The following is a 17,159-nucleotide window of genomic DNA, read 5'->3' as shown; positions in this document are numbered from 1 at the left end:
TATCCTGTTAGGTGTTTATTTATAAGTTTTTTGTTTACTTTTACAATGTACAGATGACCTATCTCCCCTGTTAATGCAATCACTTTGTTCTACATAGAACCATGCACATTAGAATAGGAAGGATTATCAATGTATGTTGAAGTGAAAATAGTAGATTTGATCTATACAGATTGAGGCTTTGTGGTTTTGTTTTGTTGTCATACATTTTTGCAGGAACTTTAAAGATATTGTGCAGCTGTTGACAATTTCCAGTCATTTACAGTTCTATTGTTGATGGAGTATTCAAGGAAAAACAGTTTTTCATTTAAGAAATGTTGTCATTGTTTGAGTCACAATGCTGTTTTAGTGCTGTCTTCTGAAGAAAATCAAGAATGTGTTACTGAAATTAAACTTGATTAAATATGTGTTTATCAATCCCAGTGGGATTATTTTATTTGTGTGATTAATTTAGCAATTTTACATTCTAGTTGAATATTGTATGTATGCTACACTACATGATCAAAAGTATGTGGACACAGTCTCGTCAAACATCTCATTCCAAAATCATGGGCATAAATATAGAGGTTTTCCAATAGATGTTGCTGCGGGGACTTGCTTCCATTCAGCCACAAGAGCATTAGTGAGGTTGGCCACTGATGTTGGGCGAATAGGCCTGGCCAGCAGTCTGTGTTCCAATTCATCCCAAAGGTGTTCGGTGGGGTTACACAGGTCAGGACTCTGTGTAGGCCAGTCAAGTTCTTCCACAGCGATCTCGACAAGCCATTTCTGTATGGACCTCGCTTTGTGCACAGGGGCATTGTCATGCTGAAACAGGAAAGGGCCTTCCCAAAACTGTTGCCACAAAGTTGGAAGCACAGAAGAGTCTAGAATCTCATTGTATTCTGTAGAGTTAAGATTTCCCTTCACTGGAACTAAGGAGCCTTGCCTGAACCATGAAAAACAGCCCCAGACCATTATTCCTCCTCTACCAAACTTTACAGTTGGCACTATGTGTTCGGGCAGGTAGTGTTGCCTGGCATCCGCCAAACCCAGATTTGTTCATCGGACTGCCAGATATTGAAGCCTGATTTGTCAGTCCAGAGAATGCGTTTCCACTGCTCCAGATTCCAATGGCGGCGAGCTTTATACCACTCCAGCTGACGCTTGGCATTGCGCTTCTTTATGGCTGAGGCATTGTTGCTCCTAGACATTTCTACTTCACAAAAACATCAGTTACAGTTGACCTAGGCAGCTCTAGCAGAGCAGAAATTTGGTGAATTTTGGAAAGGTGGCATCCTATGATGGTGCCACGTTGAAAGACACTGAGCTCTTCAGTAAGGCCATTCTACTGCCATTGTTTGTCTATGTAGATTGCATGGCTGTGTGCTTGATTTTATACACTTGTCAGCAACAGGTGTGGCTGAAATAGCCGAATCCACTAATTTGAAGGTGTGTCCACATACTTTTGTATATATAGTGTATGAATGTGTTTATCAATCACTGATATATGATTCAGTGATACATTTTTGGTGAAATATGTTATTAGTGTTTAATATATTTTTGTAGTATTGGCTAGGATTTCTATTCCATCATACCATTCAACGTTTAATGTGAAGGGCTGGATAACCTACATATAGCCACTGGCTGACCTTGTGTGGTGTGATTCAATTGAAACTTCAAAACTATTCCTGGAATGGGTAGTGATGCAAAGTGCAACTCTGCCCTACAGTCTAGTAGTTATGTCTATGCATTTCATGCACTTGTGTTGGGCTTAAATAACCTTCTTCACATGTACAGTTAGCTATGGTACTATGTGTCAGCAAACAAGCACAAGTTGCCCTCTCAGTTATCCTTTGAGAAAGAAGCTGTGTATGTAATTCTGCCTGTGTCAGAGGTTTTTCTGATCCCTAGCAAATAGTTTTATCGCAGAGGATATCTGTTCAGCTGCACAGATGTGAACAAATTTGATTGCTCCAGTACTGTCTTACTTCAGGAATACTTGTTTGAACAGCGACAAGGAAAAACTAACTTCTTGGATAAATACAAGATAACAAATCATTCCCCCTTTTCAAGACGTCTGTCAAATAAAACAAATAAGTGTTTTGAACCACTACACAAACCCATGTGAATATTTCACATGAAGGTTTCTCCTGAAGGAGGTTCTGAATTTTCTAGGGATGATGGTGTTGATGTCAGCCAAAACCAGCCTTTCAAAGCACTTCATGGCTACAGACGTGCGTGCTACGGGGCGGGGCGGTAGTCATTTGGGCAGATTACCTTTGCGTTTTTGAGCACAGGGACTATGATGGTCTGCTTGAAATTTGTCGTTATTACAGACTCAGTCAGGGAGAGGTTGAAAATGTCAGTGAAGACACACTCCGCACATGCTCTGAGTACACGTCATGGTAATCCGTCTGGCACCGTGGCCTTGTGAATGTTGACTTGTTTAAAGGTTTTACTCACATCGGCGTGATCAGACAGTCGTCCGGAACAGCTGGTGTTCTCATGCATGCTTCAGTGTTGCTTGTCTCGAAGTGATTATAAATGGCATTTAGCCCGTCTGGTAGGCTCGCGTAACTGGGCAGCTCGTGGCTGGGTTCCCCTTTGTAGTCCGTAATAGTTTGCAAGCCCGGCCACATCCGGCGAGCATTGGAGCCGGTGTAATTCGATTCAATCTTAGTCCTGTATTGATTCTTTGCCTGTTTGATGGTTTGTCGGAAGGCTTAGCAGGATTTATTTTAAGCGTCCGGGGTAGAGTCCCGCTCTAGCCTTTAGCTTTAGCTCTGGTTGGGGTTTGTACTGTACAGTCGGTGACTGTGGGGACTACGTCATCGATTGATGAAGCCAGTGACTGGTGTGGTGTACTCCTCAATGTCATTGGAAGAATCCCAGAACATATTCCAGTCTGTTCTATCAAAACAGTCCTGTAGCTTAGCATCTGTATCATCTGACCACGTCCTTATCGAGTGAGTCACTGGTTCTTCCTGCTTCGTTTTTTCTTGTAAGGAGGATAGAGTTATGGTCAGATTTGCCAAATGGAGGGCGAGGGAGAACTTTGTACGCGTCTCTGTGTGTGGAGTAAAGATGGTCTAGAGTTTTTTTCCCCTCTGGTTTCACATTTAGCATTCTGGTAGAAATTAGGTTAAAGGTCCCGGCCACTAGGAGCGCTGCATCTGGATGAGCATTTTCTTGTTTGTTTCTTGTCTTATACAGCTCGTTGAGTGCCGTCTTAATGACAGCATCAGTTTGTGTAGGTAAATAGAGAGCTACGAAAAATATAGATGAGAACTCTATTGGTAAATGGTGTGGTCTACAGATTATCATGAGATACTCAACCTCAGGTGAGCTAAACCTTGAGACTTCCTTAATATTAGATTTCGTGCACCACCTGTTATTTACAAATAGACACAGACCACCACCCCTTGTCTTACCAGAGGCAGCTGTTCTATCTTGCTGATGGACCGAAAACCCCGCCAGCTATATGTTATCCTTGTCGTCGTTCAACCACGACTCTGTGAAACATATCATATTACAATGTTTAATGTCTCCTTGGTAGGATAGTCTTGATTGGAGCTCATCCATTGTGTTATCCAATGATTGCACATTGGCTAATAGGACTGATGATAGAGGGGGATTACTCACTCGCCGTCGGATCCTTACAAGGCACCCCGACCTACGTCCCAAATATCTCTGCCTCTTCTTCATACGAATCATGAGGATTTGGGCCTTGTCGGGTGTCTGAAGTAAATCCTTTGTGTTCGACTCCAGAAAGAAAAAATCTTTGTCTAGTACAAGGTGAGTAATCACTGTCCTGATATCCAGACACATTATGTACAAAATAAGTTACAAATAACGCGAAAAAGCACACAATAGCACAATTGGTTAGGAGTCCGTAAAACGCCATCCATCTCCTCTGGCGCCATCTTTGTCCTTCTTTCCGAGGCATTGTAAAGGTGTTCTTCTTTATGAGGTATTGGAAAACCACTCTGGTCTTCATGGTTGAATCTGTGCTTGATATTCACTACATGACTGAGGGACCTTACAGATGATTGTATGTGTGTGGTACAGAGATGGGATAATCATTCAAAAATCATATTAACCACTATTAACGCACACAGAGTGAGTCCATGCTACTCATTATCATCCTTTTTTGTTGTTGCCCATTCTTGTCACCAAGATGGCATAGCAGTCAGATGTCTTTTGTCCTCGTCTTGTCGTGTCCCATATATATATATTTACAACTTTCTTCGCATACCTTTTTATATATATTTTTTATTTTCCATAAACTCATCTTCAAAACTAGCCTGTTCAAAAGAAAGTATTATTTACCTCAAATCTGTAATCCTCCATAGAAGCTAACCAGAAGCTAGCCTGAAGCTAACCAGAAGCTAGCCTGAAGCTAACCAGAAGCTAGCCTGAAGCTAACCAGAAGCTAGCCTGAAGCTAATCAGAAGCTAGCCAGAAGCTAGTTAGCTTCTTTACTGGCTAATCGTTAGTATTCAGCTAACCACGGTTTGTGGTCATCAGCTATCCTTTAGCTCGAAAATCTATCGCCAGTTTTGTACGGCGCGGCTCGGACCGGAACATTCCGGACCTATTTTTCTCTCCATGTCCCCGGATTTCAACCGCAAGCTCTGGACATTTATACCTCGATCTCGCAGCTAGCTAGCTGCTATCCGTGTGACTATCGGCTTACGTCGATCCCGGAGCAAACATCAATTATTCTGGAGCTAGCCAGCTGAAGAGTTCCATCAGTCACTCCTGGGCTACAATCACCTATCCGGACCCGTTTTACTGCCAAGGCGGAGCCCCACCGAGCCTTCTCAACTGGACTACCGACGTTATCTGCCCGAGGGAGTTATCCAGCTGGCTCCTCCGTCGCAACGTTACCTGAACGGCGGTTCGCTAATCGTTAGCTGTCTTATCGGCTGCTATCTGAATAGACCTATCGGACCATTTTTTTTCTTGGGCCTCTAAAACTATACTATTTTTTTTGTGAATTGGATTGATCCCCTCTACCACACAGAACCCCACTAATCCTACCGACGGAAACGCATGAGGTGGCTAAAAACAGACCTCCATCCTATGCCAGCTTGCTACCGATGGCCCGGCTAGCTGTCTGAATCATCATGACCCTAACCAACCTCACTACTCAGTGGACCCTTTTGATCACTCGACTAAGCATGCCTCTCCTTAATGTCAATATGCCTTGTCCATTGCTGTTCTGGTTGGTGTTTATTGGCTTATTTCACTGTAGAGCCTCTAGTCCTGCTCACTATACCTTATCCAACCTATTAGTTCCACCACCCACACATGCGATGACATCTCCTGGTTTCAATGATGTTTCTAGAGACAATATCTCTCTCATCATCACTCAATACCTAGGTTTACCTCCACTGTATTCACATCCTACCATATCTTTGTCTGTACATTATACCTTGAAGCTATTTTATCGCACCCAGAAACCTCCTTTTACTCTCTGTTCCAGACGTTCTAGACGACCAATTCTCATTGCTTTTCGCCGTACCCTTATCCTACTCCTCCTCTTTTCCTCTGGTGATGTAGAGGTGAATCCAGGCCCTGCAGTGCCTAGCTTCACTCCTATTTCCCAGGCGCTCTCTTTTGATGACTTCTGTAACCGTAATAGCCTTGGTTTCATGCATGTTAACATTAGAAGCCTCCTCCCTAAGTTTGTTTTATTTACTGCTTTAGCACACTCTGCCAACCCGGATGTTCTAGCTGTGTCTGAATCCTGGCTTAGGAAGACCACCAAAAATTCTGACAAGATAGAACTGCCAAAGGGGGCGGTGTTGCAATCTACTGCAACGATAGCCTGCAGAGTTTTGTCCTACTATCCAGGTCTGTACCCAAACAATTTGAACTTCTACTTTTAAAAATCCACCTCTCTAAAAACAAGTCTCTCACCGTTGCCGCCTGCTATAGACCACCCTCTGCCCCCAGCTGTGCTCTGGACACCATATGTGAACTAATTGCCCCCCCATCTATCTTCAGAGCTCGTGCTGCTAGGCGACCTAAACTGGAACATGCTTAACATCCCAGCCATCCTACAATCTAAGCTTGATGCCCTAAATCTCACACAAATTATCAATGAACCTACCAGGTACCTCCCCAAAGCCTTAAACACGGGCACCCTCATAGATATCATACTAACCAACTTACCCTCTAAATACACCTCTGCTGTCTTCAACGACCTCCACTCATCACTGTCAAACGCTCCCTGAAACACTTCAGCGAGCAAGCCTTTCTAATCGACCTGGCCGGGGTATCCTGGAAGGATATTGATCTCATCCCGTCAGAGGATGCCTGGTTATTTTTTTTAAATGCCTTCCTAACCATCTTAAATAAGCATGCCCCATTCAAGAAATGTAGAACCAGGAACAGATATAGCCCTTGGTTCTCCCCAGAACTGACTGCCCTTAACCAACACAAAAACATCCTATGGCGTTCTGCATTAGCATCGAACAGCCCCCGCCCGTATATGCAGCTTTTCAGGGAAGCTAGAAACCATTATACACAGGCAGTTAGAAAGGCCAAGGCTAGCTTTTTCAAGCAGAAATTTGCTTCCTGTAACACTAACTCAAAAAAGTTCTGGGACACTGTAAAGTCCATGGAGAATAAGAACACCTCCTCCCAGCTGCCCACTGCACTGAAGATAGGAAACACTGTCACCACTGATAAATCCACTATAATTGAGAATTTCAAACAGCATTTTTGTATGGCTGGCCATGCTTTCCACCTGACTACCCCTACCCCGGTCAACAGCACTGCACCCCCCACAACAACTCGCCCAAGGCTTCCCCATTTCTCCTTCTCCCAAATCCAGTCAGCTGATGTTCTGAAAGTGCTGCAAAATCTGGACCCCTACAAATCAGCCGGGCTAGACAATCTGGACCCTTTTATTTCTAAAATTTGCCGAAATTGTTGCCACCCCTATTACTAGCCTGTTCAACCTCTCTTTTGTGTCGTCTGAGATTCCCAAAGATTAGAAAGCAGCTGCGGTCATCCCCCTCTTCAAAGGGGGGGACACTCTTGACCCAAACTGCTACAGACCTATATCTATCCTACCCTGCCTTTCTAAGGTCTTCGAAAGCCAAGTCAACAAACAGATTGCCGACCATTTCGAATCTCACCATACCCTCTCTGCTATGCAATCTGGTTTCAGAGCTGGTCATGGGTGCACCTCAGCCACTCTCAAGGTCCTAAACGATATCTTAACCGCCATCGAAAAGAAACATTACTGTGCAGCCGTATTCATTGATCTGGCCAAGGCTTTCGACTCTGTCAACTCTGTCAACCACATGCTCATCGACAGACTCGACAGCCTTGGTTTCTCAAATGATTGCCTCACCTGGTTCGCCAACTACTTCTCTGATAGAGTTCAGTGTGTCTGACCTCTGGCAGTCTCTATGGGGGTGCCACAGGGTTCAATTATTGGACCGACTCTCTTCTCTGTATACATCAATGATGTCACTCTTGCTGCTGGTGAGTCTCTGATCCACCTCGACGCAGACGACACCATTCTGTAGACTTCTGGCCCTTCTTTGGACACTGTGTTAACAACCCTCCAGGCAAGCATCAATGCCATGCAACTCTTCTTCCGTGGCCTCCAATCGCTCTTAAATACAAGTAAAACTAAATGCATGCTCTTCAACCGATCGCTGCCTGCACCTGTCCGCCTGTCCAACATCACTACTCTGGACGGCTCTGACTTAGAATACGTGGACAACTACAAATACCTAGGTGTCTGGTTAGACTGTAAACTCTCCTTCCAGACCCACATCAAACATCTCCAATCCAAAGTTAAATCTAGAATTGGCTTCCTATTTCGCAACAAAGCATCCTTCACTCATGCTGCCAAACATACCCTTGTAAAACTGACCATCCTACCAATCCTCGACTTCGGCAATGTCATTTACAAAATAGCCTCCAATACCCTACTCAACAAATTGGATGCAGTCTTATCACAGTTTTGTCACCAAATCCCCATATACTACACACCATTGCGACCTTTACGCTCTCGTTGGCTGGCCCTCGCTTCATACTCGTCGCCAAACCCACTGGCTCCATGTCATCTACAAGACCCTGCTAGGTAAAGTCCCCCCTTATCTCAGCTCGCTGGTCACCATAGCATCACCCACCTGTAGCACGCGCTCCAGCAGGTATATCGCTCTGGTCACCCCCAAAACCAATTCTTTCTTTGGCCGCCTCTCCTTCCAGTTTTCTGCTGCCAATGACTGGAACGAACTACAAAAATCTCTGAAACTGGAAACACTTATCTCCCTCACTAGCTTTAAGCACCAGCTGTCAGAGCAGCTCTCAGATTACTGCACCTGTACATAGCCCACCTATAATTTAGCCCAAACAACTACCTCTTTCCCTACTGTATTTATTTTATTTATTTATTTATTTATTTTGCTCTTTTGCACCCCATTATTTTTATTTCTACTTTGCACATTCTTCCACTGCAAATCTACCATTCCAGTGTTTTACTTGCTATACTGTATTTACTTTGCCACCATGGCCTTTTTTTGCCTTTACCTCCCTTATCTCACCTCATTTGCTCACATCGTTTATAGACCTGTTTCTACTGTATTATTGACTGTATGTTTGTTTTACTCCATGTGTAAATCTGTGTCGTTGTATGTGTCGAACTGCTTTGCTTTATCTTGGCCAGGTCGCAATTGTAATGAGAACTTGTTCTCAACTTGCCTACCTGGTTAAATAAATGTGAAATAAAAAAATAAATAATTATGTGACTTGTTAAGCACATTTTACTCCTGAACATACTTAGTCTTGCTGTAGCAAAGGGGTTGAATACTTATAGACTTAAGACATTTCAGCTTTAAATGTGTTATTAAGTTGTACAATTCAGGCTGTAACACAACACTATTTGGAAAAGTTATGGGGTGTGAATATTTTCTGAAGGCACTGCACCATGTAAATGGTGCCATGTTTCCTTGGGTTTGCAGATACAAAGGAGTGACTGAATCACGAATCTTAAGACATTACCCAAACTTTTAATTATTTTATCGACTTGACTGAAAATACAGGCATAACCGATTCTGCCATCTGCATTATCATAGGTTAACCTTGCCATCACTCACCCGATCACCGCCTGCAACCATAAAATAACACAGTAATGGCCAATAACTCAATTTCCACTTCTTCGCCTCAATCTGCATAATGTAGATAGAAACACATTATAAAATGTTAAATTATCTGTACTTCCATTTCCCATGGCCCAGCACATTAAAGTTAAAAGAAACAACCCAGCCAGGACAACCTTTCCAGTCAGTCCCTTGTCAGCTGCAGCAGCAGTAGCTGTTGGTGGGACCAGGGCTTGGGGAAAGTAATGAGATCATGCTAATGTCGAGATATTGCTGTATGTGACATTTCAGCTGATTGGGAATGGGTTATCTCCAAGTAAAGGTGCCGCTCCATTTCAGTCTCAGCCCCATTGCCTCCTGCTCTCTCTCTCTCTCTCACACACACACACACACACACACACACACACACACACACACACACACACACACACACACACACACACACACACACACACACACACACACACACACACACACACACACACACACACACACACACACACACAGAGAGAGAGGAGAAATAACTGATACCGGCAAGTTTCTTTGAATAGCAAGACCTTAGAGACTTTATGATGTCCCTCGCGGGAGCAGTGGGTAGAGATTAAACCACAGTACTGCTGATGTCTGGGGAAATTTAATTTTATGTGATGTGTGTTGACATTTGATAACATATTGAGGGCCAGTGTTTCTGTAATGTGGTACCTGCTGCTGTTGTGTACAAGACACAGCTACTGTAACTCTTGAGAATTTCCACCTTGAGTGGCTCCTTCTTTCAAATGTTCAACCAACAGGTGTAGAAATATCACGTTGTAGTGTCTGATGTATAGCCTACACGCTACCTTGGTCAATGCTGCAGACCATTTGAAAGGGTGATTTCTATGCATCTTGAATCTCACACCTGTTTAACCTGGTTGCAAGTAATGTTTCATGCTCGCTAGACCGTTAGAAAACAGAAGTATGTTTGCATATGTGTGTGTCGAATTCAAGAGCTGCTGCTGCTATGAATCTATTATGGTTCTTTGTTATATTAAAAATATAAAAATATAAAAAGCACAACATAACAACACCATTACAAATTATTTGTTTTATTTAGGCAATGTTAAAAGATGGACATTTCGGCCTTCATTGGCCTTCATCAGAAGGCGAAACATTAAATAAAACAAGTAATGTTTCATGGTGAGCAAGTGTTGCACCTTTTCCTTTTCAATTATGATTATATTTTTGAATTGCACCTCGACTCACCTTAGTTGAGCACACTCCACTTCTTTCCAACTTTGTCATGTGGCTTTTTGGGATATATTTTAGATGAAAAATAAATATAAAAAAATATAGAAACTGCACTTCAATCGTGGGGGGTTTGGTAATACTTTATGCACCTCTGTATGCTTTCTATTTTTAAAAACAGATGTTATTGTGTTATTTTTCAGGACACAAATTTGTCACTGAAGGGGAATATGTTGATATGACAGCGATCACTAAAGAACAGTCGGGATCGTATGAATGCATCTCCTCCAATGACATCTCAGCCCCAGATGTGAAGACAGTGAAAGTCACAGTCAATTGTAAGCATGAAAACAAACAATGATGCCAAGCACCACAACACTTAAACAAAGCTAAATGGTCATCTTATTTGTTGCTATTTTATCAGCCACATGGTTTTCCCAGGAAGTTGTTGATCCAAGCTTGTTTTAAAAGCTTATAATAAAAAAAGTATTTAACTAGGCAAATCAGTTAAAAACACATTATTATTTACAATGACTGCCTACCCCAGTGAAACCCAGATGACACCGGGCCAAATCACAGCCGGATGTGATACAGCCTGGATTCAAACCAGGGACTGTAGTGACACCTCTTGCACTGAGATGCAGTTCCTTAGACTGCTGCGCCACTCAGGAGCCCAGTTTTTTTTAAATTAGTGTTATTAAGATAATTTTAGATGCCTCTTGTTAGTTTAGCATGCTAGCTCGAGTGTACATTGTTATCAACAGAAAATATACTGACGCACCTTACAGATTATTCAGGATAGTAGATACTTCACCTGTTTGAAACAGTTCACTTTAAAGGACATCAAAGTAATGGTTATCAGGTAGTTAGACACAGCAATATGACATCATACACAGCGGAAATAATTCTTGCCTGCAGAAATCAAAAGCATAATTTCAATCTGTCAAGACTGCCAAAACAGGCTATTTCCAATGTGCTCCCTCCTGTGAGGAATACCCACATTAGGAAGACCCAATAGTGGCAGATTTTTGTTGTTGTTGATTTCTGTAAGCAGGATGTTGCCCTGCTGTATGTGATGATGTCATGTTGCTGAGTCTATTTTTAATAAATGTATATGCACTGCTATAAAACTCATTAAATAACCTCAATTTCATACATCTTACAGATGCTCCCTTCATTTTGAAGGCTGGGAGTACAGGTACCCCAGTGGGCCAAAAAGGGGTGCTCCAATGTGAGGCCTCTGCTGTTCCTGGTGCAGATTTTGAGTGGTACAAAGAGGACCGCAGGTAAGTCCTAATAGATCTTTTAGAAAAGAGTCTAGGTTTTAAGGGTCTCAGTTTTGGCCTTTGTTGGTTGTAAGGAGATGTAAATCCCACAGTTGTTTTTATTCTCCACTGGCAAAATGTAATTTTGTCTCACTAAGAACCGACTATTAAAAGTACTTTCTTTGGAGAACAATTTCTAATCTAAACCATCATGGCCACCAAAGGCGAGTTGCATTTCTTTGCATAATTCGTTTCTGTCAATGGGCTGCGTTGCTTGGACAACCTCTGAGAAAGTACAGGGTTTTTTATAATGAATGACTACGCTTCAAAAAATTATTGTTTCCCAAAGAACTGGCACAAGCCAGTGAAGCGTGGGGAATATTAGCAGTGCAGCCAAAGAGAAAATGTTACACAACGCAGGTTGTTGTACAGCGATGCAGAGCAGTCGTCTCAGCACGACCTAATGAGCTGTGTTTGGTTTTAGGGCTTTAGAGACTTATTTCAAAAGTATTTTTGTCCATAAGTTCCCGAGACTAATAGTCCTTACCAACTGTAGCATTCGTACTTGTGCTGAACCCTTCAAGGACATACACAAATGCCAACACAGCAACGACCTCAATGGCACTTGTTCAGTCAAACCTGACTGGATTATACTGACATTGTTTACAGATTACACCTTCAAATCGTATCCCCTAATGCAGTGGTTCTCAACTGGTTTTGCCTCATGACCAAAATTTAACCAGTTTGTCTCAGTCGCGATCCAATATTCGCATCCCATTTTTCTGCGGCCAAAATGAAATCTGGAAAACTATTTTTTTATGGTATTAGGATAATCAATTTCAATTTTGCCCATATGAATGTTAAGATCACGGGCTTGAGACCAGCTGCTAACAACTGTACAGTAAATTGAAAATATTGTGATTGAAGAAAAATAGTTCAGAGGTCAAATTATTTAAAAAATATATTTTAGGTTCATTGTAATTTCTACACACTTTCTAACTGGTTTTAGTAATTTAAGTTCAGACAGGAGTATTTTTCATAAACTTTTTTTTAAATTATTATTTCTCTCTGTTTTTTTACTCAGACACAACCCATTCAAAACCTCCCCCATCAGTTGAGATTCGCTGGCCTAACGGGCCAAATTTGATTGTTATAAGATATACCCTTCAATTTCACGGGTATGGGGATTTATTATTGATAAACATATAGATATGGGATTACAGAATTCATATTTTAAGAATGTATTTTCTTCTTTACAGACTCCTAAATGGACTGAATGGGATTAAGATAGAGAACCAAGGTAAACAATCCATGCTTATGTTTTTGAATGTTTCTGAAGAGGACTATGGAAACTACACGTGTGTGGCCATGAACACCATGGGGATCACCAATGCAAGCATAATCCTCTATGGTAAGACTGCCTACTGTTACTGTTGTAGAACAATATCGCTGTAATATATGTTATTGTGTGCACTGGGATGCAATTATAGCAATTATAGATGCAATAATATAAATATATTATTGGGGCGGCAGGTAGCCTAGTGGTTAGAGCGTTGGGCCAGTAACCAAAAGGTTAAGAATTTGTTCTTAACTGACTTGCCTAGTTAAAAATATCTATATATACAGTTGAAGTCAAAAGTTTACATACACCTTAGCCAAATACATTTGAACTCAGTTTTTAATTAATCCTAGTAAAAATTCACTGTCTTAGGTCAGTTAGGATCACCACTTTATTGTAAGAATGTGAAATATCAGAATAATAGTAGAGAGAAAGATTTATTTCCACTTTTATTGCTTTCCTCATATTCCCAGTGGGTCAGAAGTTTACATATACTCAATTAGTATTTGATAGCATTACCTTTAAATTGTTTAACTTGGGTCAAACGTTTTGGTTAGCCTTCCACAAGCTTCCCACAATAAGTTGGGTGAATTTTGGCCCACTCCTCCTGACAGAGCTGGTGTAACTGAGTCAGGTTTGTAGGCCTCCTTGCTCGCACACGCTTTTTCTGTTTTGCTCACCAATGTTCTATATGTTTGAGTCAGGACTTTATGGTGGCCACTCCAATACCTTGACTTTGTTGTCCTTAAGCCATTTTTCAACAACTTTGGAAGTATGTTTGGGGTCACTTTCCATTTGGAAGACCCATTTGCGACCAAGCTTTAACTTCCTGACTGATGTCTTGAGATGTTGCTTCAATATATCCACATCATTTTCCTGCCTCATGATGCCATCTATTTTGTGAAGTGCACCAGTCCCTCCTGCCACAAAGCACCCCCACAACATGATGCTGCCACCCCCATGCTTCACAGTTGGGATGGTGTTCTTTGGCTTGCAAGCCTCCCCCTTTTTCCTCCAAACATAACGATGGTCATTATGGCCAAAAAGTGCTATTTTTGTTTCATCAGACCAGAGGACATTTCTCCAAAAAGTACGATCTTTGTTCCCATGTGCAGTTGCACGCTTTTTATGGCGGTTTTGAAGCAGTGGCTTCTTCTTTGCTGAGCGGCCTTTCAGGTTATGTCGATATAGGACTCGTTTTACTGTGGATAGAGTTACTCTTGTACCTGTTTCCTCCAGCATCTTCACAAGGTCCTTTGCTGTTGTTCTGGGATTGATGCACTTTTCTCTAGGAGACAACATGTCTCCTTCCTGAGCGGTATGACGGATGTGTGGTCCCATGGTGTTTATACTTGCGTACTATTTTTTGTACAGATGAATGTGGTACCTTCAGGCATTTGAAAATTGCTCCCAAGGATAAACCAGACTTGTGGAGGTCTACAATTTTTTTTCTGAGGTCTTGGCTGATTTCTTTTGATTTTCCCATGATGTCAAGCAAAGAGGCACTAAGTTTGAAGGTATGCCTTGAAATACATCCACAGGTACACCTCCAATTGACTCAAATTATTTCAATTAGCCTATCAGAAGCCTCTAAAGACATTACATAATTTTCTGGAATTTTCCAAAATGTTTAAAGGCACAGTCAACTTAGTGTATGTTAACTTCTGACCCACTGGAATTGTGATACAGAGAAATAAGTGAAATAATCTGTCTGTAAACAATTGTTGGAAAAATTACTTGTGTCATGCACAAAGTCGATGTCCTAACCAACTTGCCAAAATTATAGGTTGTTAACAAGACATTTGTGGAGTGGTTGAAAAACAAGTTTTAATGACTACAACCTAAGTGTATGTAAACTTCCGACTTCAACTGTATATTGTGTGGTTTTGTGACAATGACCACAAGAGCAGCTGCGGCTGCAGTTAAACCTCCAACATCGCCTAAACAAAAGCAATGATATGCTGTGCAGTTGTCGGTAACTGCGGGTTAACGCTGATCTGAATCAATCTTGGCCTAAATGTAGATGTGTCTGTCTGTGGGGTGGGGTGTAATGCAAATAGATACATTTTGTTTGTCAGTGGTCTTATTAATCTGTGGGAGAATACTCCACAGTGAACCAAACTTGCAGTTATGTAATGTAGAATAAAGCCATAAATTAACATTGTTACTATAAATAGGACAAAAAGCAGCAACTTATTTTGATTATCTCTAGGGGCATATAATGTGAAAGAGCTGAGCCTCGTTGGATACAATAGCTATTGAGCGAATACAATAGCTCAGTATACAAATTTGTTCTTAGGGTAGCATTTCAGGTCATCCACAATGTTTGGTCAACTTTTCCTCTGACTGCAGTTCCAGCAGTTTACAAAGACTAACAGACTGCAAGAAAAACACATTAAGAAGCCATTTTAGTCATCCTACACTATTCTATTCTCAACGTTATAAAGGCCCATCATGAAAAATCAAATCTAGCCTAGCCTAGTCGTGCTCCTCAGTTCACATGCCAAGGGATTTGGGGGAATGTTTGTTTTGTACTGCTTTCTTCTTTTTGATCATCAAAGGGGATAGAATGCCATGTCATCTCTGATATGAATGATGTGTTTGCGTGGAAAAAGCTATTTGAGATCCTTGCTATGCTTTGTTAAGATGACCAGTGTCTGATGGACCTTGTGTTCAGTTTTCAAAGGAACCAGTCCTATTCAATGTGCAGGAGGAATCCATCTTGTTGGTTCTATGCCTATCGTTACTGCTGATGATGACCTCTTTGCAGTCCATCCCCTAAATTACATTTCAGGAGAGGGCTGTAAAGCCAACAATCAGGCATCTAAAGTTGTAAGTTAAAGCCGATAGAACCCGCACTGGTTTAGTTGTGGAGGGGAAGATAGGTATAAGAAGCACTGCCTCTTGAGATGCCTTAGTGACGTTAATATCAAACTATTTTTCCCAACAGGTCCTGGGACTATGATGCATGATGTGAACAGGGCTGCCCTGTCGACCCACTGCTCCTTTTGCCTCCTGCTGACTGTTTTCTTGTTGTTCCTGCTCAAGTTTTGATGCAACACGGTTCATCCTCAGCTTTACTCAGCACTGAACAACAACAAGACTCTTGGTCCCAGAAGAAGAAAAGTAACAAAAGGAACTACCAATAACATCGTTGGTTCACCCTTCTTCTTTTTTTTTTTGTGTGCATTGGCGGTATGTCTTCATTTGGACAAAAACCAGAAGACGGGACACGTCTAGGGTGGTGGGGAGGGAGAGGGTCGACATGGATGCTGATCTGAGGTGATGGTAGTACTACAGAGTTTGTGTCAATCTAAACTTTTATATGTAAAAAAGGGAAACAAAAAGTTCATGTATGTGTTGATAGTTGACTGGTTTTACCCAAATATTGAGGTGTACATTCGGATTACTGGTGTGTCATGTCCTGTTTGATCTCTGTACAATAACATAAGTTTTTCTTAAGTAAACAACAAAAAAATGAAAACATACATTGTGATTGTTGAATTTACTGTATTTTTACAGTTGTATGCAACAGAATAATAACAAAAACAGACCATTCAATATAAACAATGTCAACTTCAGTGTAACATAGTGTGCTATCATTTCTGAGGCAGAACAATACAATATAAAATATTTATGGAATTTTTGTCACAAATGAAGTCCAAGCACTGCAAAACAAACATGATTAAAACATAAAAAATACTGATATATTTTTTGGGGGGGGTGTCACTAAGAAGGACTGCATAGTCCAAGACTGTACATTGTCTGAAATTGGCTTACAGCTTTTTGAAAGGAAGTTGAGAATGACAAGGCTGATATACACAGGCAGAAATGTCCTATGAAAACAGGTTATTCATTGCACAAACAATTCGGTTTCCCTCTGGCTATATACTGTAGTGTCATCCCACAATATACCATTTAGCTCATGTTGGTGTCTACAAACAAAACACAAGTGGTTAAATAAAAACAACATGATGCCAACAGGATATAAACTCAGCAAAAAAATCACTGTCAACTACGTTTATTTCTAGCAAACTTAGCATGTGTAAATATTTTTATGAACATAACAAGATTCAAAAACTGAGACATAAACTGAACAGGTTCAACAGATGTGACAAACAGAAATGGAATAATGTGTCCCTGAACAAAGGAGGGGTTAAAATCAGAAGTAACAGTCAGTATCTGGTGTGGCCACCAGCTGCATTAAGTACTGCAGTGCATCTC

At 41.4% G+C, this 17,159-nt stretch overlaps 1 protein-coding gene across 2 annotated transcripts in view; it reads left to right on the top strand.

Annotated features, from left to right (window-relative positions):
• The window catches only part of LOC110533514 (opioid-binding protein/cell adhesion molecule), a 335,816-nt gene extending 319,397 nt beyond the window's left edge, over window positions 1-16,419 (top strand). For both annotated transcript variants that reach the window (XM_021617800.3, XM_021617799.3), the window contains 4 exons: window positions 10,535-10,669; window positions 11,497-11,617; window positions 12,856-13,007; window positions 15,886-16,419. In XM_021617800.3, the coding sequence (XP_021473475.1) occupies window positions 10,535-10,669; window positions 11,497-11,617; window positions 12,856-13,007; window positions 15,886-15,989 (512 nt within the window). In that variant the 3' untranslated portion in view covers window positions 15,990-16,419. The remainder of the gene's footprint in view (window positions 1-10,534; window positions 10,670-11,496; window positions 11,618-12,855; window positions 13,008-15,885) is intronic.
• Window positions 16,420-17,159: the final 740 nt, after the last annotated feature.

The sequence above is a fragment of the Oncorhynchus mykiss genome, chromosome 10 (genome assembly GCF_057628025.1).
Source record: "Oncorhynchus mykiss isolate SJ-2025 chromosome 10, ASM5762802v1, whole genome shotgun sequence".
NCBI classification, from domain to species: Eukaryota; Metazoa; Chordata; class Actinopteri; order Salmoniformes; family Salmonidae; genus Oncorhynchus; species Oncorhynchus mykiss.
Note: the sequence above shows the minus strand (reverse complement) of the source record. Positions and strands in the feature narration are given on the sequence as shown.